Source organism: Nicotiana attenuata, chromosome 6, assembly GCF_001879085.1.
Source record: "Nicotiana attenuata strain UT chromosome 6, NIATTr2, whole genome shotgun sequence".
Lineage (NCBI taxonomy): Eukaryota > Viridiplantae > Streptophyta > Magnoliopsida > Solanales > Solanaceae > Nicotiana > Nicotiana attenuata.
In genome coordinates this window covers 26,885,738-26,893,984 of record NC_031994.1, presented here as the reverse complement: position 1 = coordinate 26,893,984, position 8,247 = coordinate 26,885,738, and the positions used below count along the sequence as shown (strand labels likewise).

General features: G+C 33.8%; 1 protein-coding gene across 1 annotated transcript; it reads right to left on the bottom strand.

Annotated features, from left to right (window-relative positions):
- Positions 1,319–5,205, bottom strand: LOC109226740 (60S ribosomal protein L44). The gene is made up of 4 exons (XM_019391585.1): positions 5,112–5,205; positions 4,745–4,924; positions 1,809–1,883; positions 1,319–1,717 (listed from the first exon to the last, which is right to left on the bottom strand). The coding sequence occupies exons 1-4, from the start codon at positions 5,112–5,114 to the stop codon at positions 1,658–1,660; spliced, it is 318 nt and encodes a 105-aa protein (XP_019247130.1). The 5' UTR covers positions 5,115–5,205; the 3' UTR covers positions 1,319–1,657.

Sequence of the window (8,247 nt, the reverse complement as noted above, 5' to 3'; positions counted from 1 at the left end):
ACTGGGTATACGAAGAGTTTCGTTCTAAAAAGAAGTATTTTAGAGATAGAATAGTAAATATTTTGGTCAAATCTAAAGTGCTTATAAGCTGAAATTTGATAAGTTGGGGGAGAACAACTTATGGCTTTTGGCTTATTTTTGGCTTATAAGCACGTAACTTATAACCACTTTTAATTTTACCAAACGCGTAGATAAGCCAAAAAGTGCTTATAAGCCAGTTTGACCAGCTTATAAGCTTAGCCAAACACCCTCTAAGTTGTTCAAATTTTACTAAAAAATTGATTCTTAAACAATTTCCAAACTTATTAACATTAATCTATCTTCCCTAGCTGTCTCAGTTTCTAAAATAATTTAGGTAAAGGCGAAATACATAAACGGCCCCTTTAAGTTGTACTCAACGATTAGAAGGACTTCAATTGGCCCCTTTACCATTTAAACACTTCAAATGGCTTTAAGTCGTCCTAACGCTACTGTCAAACCTACTTATGTTGTCCTTATTACCACTCATCTGAGTAGTTGTTGCATAACACCACTAGTCGTTATAGCACTAGTCCTTTTTGTTCGGCGTTAGGGGCCCCACAAGTCATCGCTAGCATCATCAGTTATTTTGAACACAGATCAGCACACTACTGGTTGTTTGGAACACTAAGGCTGAAATGCAGGCGGTCGGGAACACTAAAGGCGCTTGTTCTAGGAGCTACAGGTCGTTGCTCACGCAAGCGAAAGGGTGTTTTGGAGCACTAAGAGCGATTAGTGGTTGCTTCGCTCGACAAGACTGAAGCCTTCGCTTGCGCCATTGCTTGCACCACTAGAGTCGTTCCGACACTTTGAATTGTTACCAACAATAGTATAAACAACCCCCTTGATACACTTAATAACCACTTGAAGCGTTTAAATGATAAAGGGGTCACTTGAGATGTCTATCCGATTGTTGTGGACAACTTAAAAGGGCCGTTTAAGCATTTAACCCTAGGTGAACCCCAAAACTTGAAGATTGAAAAGAGGAACAAGCGGAGACATGAGATAAACAATGAGAATTGGAGATTTATCATTTTTCAATGATCTTCGGAACATCATTCGCAGTCGGATTAGTGACCACACTACAGAAATAATGATACTCGCACACCAAAGAGGAACTGAGTGAGATGTTGAGATGCAATTTTTATAATAGTAGAGTCTAGCTCAAGATTCCGCATACCTAGACTATTCCATCAGGCACATGTACCCCACCAGTCCAAGTATCAGTAAACTACTCTCATCATGGCATAGACCGATGAGATGCTAAAATGCATTTCAAAACTTAAATGACACAGTTAGCTAAACATTAACCAAAGCAAGTGTTTCAATATAGACTACTTTGGATAATCAAAACTATAATAGAATCCCAACATACAAATTGATGCAGCCAAGTGCGGTAGAGCAGCATAACTTTCTTGCAATAGATTAAGCATCAATAAGACAATAGCAAATTACTAAACCAAAAACTTGAAATATTCATTTTGTCTCCTGATCAGATATGTCACTAAGAGAGCACAAAATTGATCGCATGATTCAATAACGAAAACTCCTGCACTACGTCAAATGCAACCAAAGTATCTGAAGAGTGTAACAGAACAGAAGGGGAGAAAGATCTGTCACGTTTTGCTTCACAGGCAATCTAGAAAAGAGAGGTTCCCTTTCCTTTCTTGTCCCCACCAATCTCAAAATGCTTGCACCTCTGCACAACAACAAAGGAATAGAACATATATTTTCAACTATATGATTATGAAAAATGCAACTGGAGAATAGAGATCTATCAATTAACATACCTTGATTGGGTGCTGTGACACATGTTTACAACCCTGGCATTGCAATCTCAACACAATCTTCTTTGTGGTTTTTGCCTGGTTTGGAATGGCAAAAGAAAGAGAAGCAGATTAGTAATAGAAAAAACTAGTCTTCAACTAGTCTTGAATGTCTATCATCCATGCCCGCATACAGTGATACAGACAATGGCGCTTAATCACTGGAATCTTCTTATCTCTCTCCCTCTTTCTTGATTTATCCAATAACTAATATTCCATATTTCTATTTTAAGTAGATTAAGCTATTGAATTTTAATAAAATTATAGATTGATAATGGTCTAAGAGCTTGTATGGTTTAGTTGAACTAAGTAGCTTTTAAGCACCAACTATTGAAAAGCACTTCTCAAGTGCTAGAGTTGATTTTACGAATTAAAAAAGTTACGTGTTTGGATAGAAGTGTTGAATCTGAAAATAAGCAATTTATTGCCTAGTCAAAATAACTTAAATGTCCCTAGAATTGATAACAATAAAAAGGAGCTATTGCAAGATTTTTTGTTTTAAATCAATTCAAATACAAATTTACTTATGCCTCAATTCACTTAAGTGTTCAATTAATTAGATTTGATTAGTTTGAGATGAATCTCAAATTCGGGATGGAAGCCTCCAAATCCACATCTTTGCTATAGCCTCACGTTATATTCACAAACAACAAAAGAGAACTCCAAGGGAACGCTTAGTCGTTTACTATTTTGCATATACATAAGACAATATATCACAGCAAACTTTGAAAATAGAACCTCCTAACTAGCAACTCTGATTTCTTTAAAAAGGTAACAACCAACTAGCGACTTTATGAAGAAGCTAAAAATAGAAGCATGTCTCTAAAATTTTGACCCTTCCCTTTTACAGGCACAAATCTGTAGAATCAGACAAATAACTTCACCAAAATGATACCTTATGTTATACACAAGAATCTCTGTTTCCCTACCGCTACTGAATTAATGGTACTTCAAGCTTTACTGAAATAGATTTTTATTAGTTTGCTTTCCCTTTGAGTTCTTGAAATTTTTCCTCCAAGTAGCTTAGTGTATGTTTGTCCAGTCAGTTAGTGGAAATGGCGAATAAGCAGAGATGGAAATGGCATGACTAGATTTAGGGCTACTGGTGTATGTAATAAAGGATCTTTTGGAAATTATAAGAAAGCATGATGGTTAACAAAGTAAAATGCTAGGTGAAACCCAAAAAGCTTTTAAGCTAAAAAGCCACAAGTTTGATGTCAGAGCTGAAAAGCCATGAGTTGCAGTCTAACGCTGAAAAGCCGTGATTTGCACTACAAAGCTGAAAAGCCATAAGATGGGAGACTCCAACTAATGGTTTTTGCTTGTTTTGGCTAATTTAGACTTAAAAGCACCTGGCTTAAAAGCAATTTTGATATTTACCAAACACCCAAATAAGCTAAAAAGTGTTCTAAAGTTGGTTTGACAAGCTCATAGCATACCCAAACAACCTTTTATTTTGGTGTTTACAAAAGTGACTTCAAAATCAAGTGCGTTTATACCAAAATAAGCTAAAAGACATAAGTTGGGCACCCCACACTTACGGATTTTTAGCTTAAAAGCTCTTTTAGTGACCAAGCATTTTACCTTGTTGTCCCTTATATATTTTATCAAATACGCTTTGTGCTTTGCTGCCAACTTTTGGCTCTCTAATGATTTACCAATATGGTAACATCTCTATGAAATAATATATTCTTTTAAGATATCAGGCAACAACATTTATTTCTTAACTTGCTTGAGGTTTGAATCAACAAAAACTTAATTTACATATTAATATTTTACAAGGGTAATTTTTAGAATCTTCTTTTTCAGGACATCCTGATATGCATATTTTGTATCATTAATAAGATTCTTAGTTATTTTTCTCATTTCTTTCATTCCCTTGCCAAATACAAATTGTCACTAAATCTCAACCTACAACTCTATAAAGCTTCTGTTATTTTTCTTAATATTTCAGGCATTTGTGCAAACTCATTTTGTTAATGCAGGTTGATCTATGTCCATATAAGAGTTGGTATTAGGTTCTGAATTATTTTGTTTGAGTTCTTTAATTTTGTTATGGTTAAGCATGTGTATGGTTTAACTGACACTTGATATTGTTTAATCTTTCTCTTATATACTTTGAATTTTCATAAATTTGCAGGGGTTTAGTGTTTTAAATCAAAAAAAATTGTCAACTATTCGAATTTTAGCAAATTTACTCAAATATAATTTTACAAAAATATAGTATCCTGTTTTTGTTTAAGAGGTTTTCAAGATCCTTATAAAAATTAAAACCACCATTCTCTGTAATGAATATCGACAAGAGGAGGTTGCCCAGATAGTCAGCACCCCCAACCTACAACCCCAGGGTCGTGGGTTCGAGTTACCAAAGGATCAATAGCTCCAACAAAGGGGGATCAAAGGGGAAGGGGAAAAAAAAGAATATCAGATTTATGATTTATATTTATCAAATACTCCTACAACTTTATCTAAGCAGTTTAGGAAATAAAGTGAATTGAGACATAAATCAATTTGTATTGTATTGGAATCAAGTTGGAACTAAAAATTTTGCAATAATAAGCTCTATTTTAGTCTTAACAAATTTAACGGCATTAAGTTACTTTAACATATAAAAAAGGGTTTATCCAAACACATCAACTAAACATGTAACTTCTTATTCGTATAATCAGCTTCAACACTTAGAATATAATTTTTGGCACTTGCTGCTAAGCTCTTAATTTCTTATGGTGCTTAATTTTATACCAGTAGAAATACAGAAAACTTCTAGCTCTAGTAAACCTAAATTATTGAATATTGGATTGAGACCAGTCGAAATAGATCGGCGTGGATAGTGGAGATTCATACCGACTAGCATGTGATTGAAGCATATAAGTTTTTTTATATTAGCAAATGCTTCTCACCTTTTTGTGGAAGACGGGCTTTGTTTGACCACCATAACCAGACTGCTTGCGATCATAACGACGCTTTCCCTGAGCAGCTAAGCTATCTTTGCCCTTCTTGTATTGTGTGACCTTATGCAAAGTGTGTTTCTTACACTCCTTTGACTTACAGTAGGTCTTCTTTGTCTTAGGAACGTTCACCTTCAACATTTTACAATCAGAACTCATTTATTCGGCAATAACATATCAAAACATTAAATATCTCTCAAACCTAGACATCCTCAAAACAAATCAATTGCAGGGATTGTACATCTAACATAATGAATTCGACAATTCGTATTTTACGAGAAAAATGAAACAACATCAGCTATGGAAAAACAAGTATTACCATTGTCGCCGGCGAAGAGAGAGACAGAAATGGCAGGGGGAATTGTCGCCGCTGAAAATCCCTTTGATATATGAAGAGACTAGTTTTTGTAGTGCAGCTTAGGGTTAGTGAGAAGAGTGGGCTATAAAGTTGGATTTTTTTGTGGGCCGAGTAGACTGGGCTAGAGAAGAGTGGGCCTCACTGACTTTACGGGTCAGACATGAAGAAGATTCAGTTCGGGCTTTATTTCATTACTAGTGAAGTTGGCCGCTTCGCGCAGGCACGAATAACATCGCCATTGAATTTCCAAAATAATATTTGAAAATTTTACCTCATATAGCAAAGGTTGATATACCTTATTTATTATAAATAAATACTCTTTTAAAAAATTATCTCCTATAGCTACCTTTTAATTTTTATAGCAAATATCTATTTATGGTCACTTCCTATTTTTAAGCCATTAAATACAGTGTGTATTATTTCTCTCTCTCCTTCATTCTTTTTTTCCTCACAAAATTACCGTAGAGGAAGTAAACTTCTCTCTCCACGATCTATCTCTCCAATTTCTCTCCATCACGGCGCAATTCTCTTCCCCATTCTCTCTATCAATGATTCTTCACTGATTCATCTCTATTGTCTCTCTCAATTTTTTAGCCAAGCTTATGGAAATTACTGGCGGAGGACTTGACAGACCATTGTCGAGATCAAGCCCCATTGGCGATGCAGCGTTGGCATTATTTATACCACCGAAGCCATTATTCCCTCAGGAAGTCCAAATGCAAGATTTGCTATAAGGGGAGTCATTGATCCTTCCACGGATGATAAAGGCCACAAAAGTGCAGATCTCAAAATTTTCAAAGCAAAAATGAGAGATTCACTACCTGGACGACTCAGAGGGGCCCGGTACCGGGCGACGCGCCACATGGCGGCGGCCAGGATATTGGTGGATTGGGGACGGAGTTTGGGGCTGAGGAACTTGAAGAGTCTGTTACCTTTTTTTTCATTGTATTTCAATGTATCTCGCTGTATTCTATGTATTTCATTGTATTCATTGTATTTCATTGTATCCCGCTATTCCATCTNTTCAAAGTTTCACTTTGTTTCACTGTTTTGTCCAGCAGTATGTATGCAATATATTGTACAATGTATTCATATATTTTTTTAATTAATATAATTTATGTATTCAGATGTATATATGTATTCAAATGTATCTGCAGTATGTATTCATATATTTTTGCACTATAGATGACTTGCTATACTTCATATATTCAATGTATTTTTATGTATTTAACTGTATTCAATGTAATTATATAATTTTAATATATAAATATATTTGTAAAGATACCACAAAAAATTATTTTAATAAAGATACCACTAAAAAAAGAAAGGATGGATTGAATCTCTGAAGATTGCTCTCTTTTTGGGGTATTTTTCGGTTGAGAATTTTTTCTATAACTAAAACAATTTTTGTGTGTTATAATTGAGTTTGTTGAGTTATATTATGAGTCTATCGTTAATTGATTCACTTACCTTTTTAAACAGCTGAAGACCTTTTATTCCGCAAATTCTGTTACTGTATTCACGAATACAGCTCGCGAATACATATGAATACAGTATATGCGTTAGCTATAATTCTGTTTTCTCCGTCGGCTTTTCCTATTGTATTCATGAATATATTGATTAAATACGTCGAATACACTCTATAACAAGTTAAAACATAGCTGTAGGAAGTAATTTAGTACATGATAGCTATAGCAAGCTAATAACCACTAAAACATAGTGGTTTCTGAAAATGTCTCATAATATTTTTGATTTCTAATAGGAAGAAAAAATATCATGCAACTTGACCGATATTTTACTAATTTGATTTTTTCTTTTGTTGTTCACTTAGAGTTATTAGTTTGACTTCAATATACATTCCATCCATGATTAGGAATAATTAACAAAAATAACTAACAAATAAACCTTCTTTTCAACGTGATACGGATTTATTTATATTTCCCGCACAAACCACCTTGAAGACCTAAACAACTGGCCAAGATAACAATATGTTCCATATTTATATAATGCGTAGTTTTATTTCTCAAAATTATTGGAAGCTGATCTTTGATCTACCCGAATTCAGTTCGACTATCAAATTCATTTCTCAAGGGATAATAAATTCTCCAAAACTTTAAATAATAATAATAATATAGACGCAAGATGATGATCTTAGGTCTATAGAGAGTTGAATTGCAAAACAAAAATAAAAAGTAAAAAAATTAGTTAGCCATAACAATAAAGAAATTAATCAATAACAGAAATAGAAAGACAAAATGAGAATGCAGCATATTAAAGTTAGAGAAATTAAATAAAAAGGTGTAAAAGCAGTCAATCAAATTAAATTCTATATATCTTTTTGTATTGTAATTTTGTTATACGTGTTTTCTTTCGCTTTCCCTTTACAGCTTGTTTGGATGGTTGTTGTGAGCACGTGATTTTTGCCCTAAGCAAATTATTCCAAAAGTTTCAAATAATTGATTTCTTTATTATTTTACAATTTTTTTGTGAATTTTTGTTGAATTTCGTGTTAATTGGTTGCATGATAATTCATATTGAAAATACAAAAATATGCATTTTGCATTAGGAATTTAATTTCACATTTTTTTTAGGTATGTATTTGTTTAGAACAAAAATTAAAGAAAATCACAAAAATAGTTTCTTTGCACTTTTAACTGTTGCATTTATCTTTTAAGTAGAATTTTAAGTAATTTTAGGATTTGAATAGTTTAATCTCGAATTTTATTAAGTATTGGTTTTAATTTTACATTTTATAAAATCAGAAAAATGCAAGATAAAAATAAAATACAAAAGCAAAAGAAATAAAAAGAAAACAAAAGGAATAAATAAAAAGGAAGGGTTGCCCAGATTGGACTCTTTTTAATTAAGGCCCAAATCGCCTACCAGCTAGCCCCAGCCCAGATCCGTTCTCTTCAACCCGGTCCAAATTCTCTCAACCCAAAACGACGGCGTTTAGTCGTTAGGCAATCACAGCCTTTCATATTGTTTGATCCAACGGCTCCCATTGAGCGCTACATTGTAATAAAACTGTCCGAAAGATTCAATTAGCCCTAAAACCATTCCCGTCTTCCTCGTACAGAGCTTGTAACACCGCCGG

What these genes read in the sequence shown, in the direction of transcription:
- LOC109226740 (XM_019391585.1), bottom strand. An exon ending in AGCCCGTCTTCCACAAAAAG is followed by an intron (nt 1,884 to 4,744) that starts GTGAGAAGCATT and finishes ATTCCAAACCAG; the next exon opens with GCAAAAACCACAAAGAAGAT. An exon ending in TGTCACAGCACCCAATCAAG is followed by an intron (nt 1,718 to 1,808) that starts GTATGTTAATTG and finishes GTTGTTGTGCAG; the next exon opens with AGGTGCAAGCATTTTGAGAT.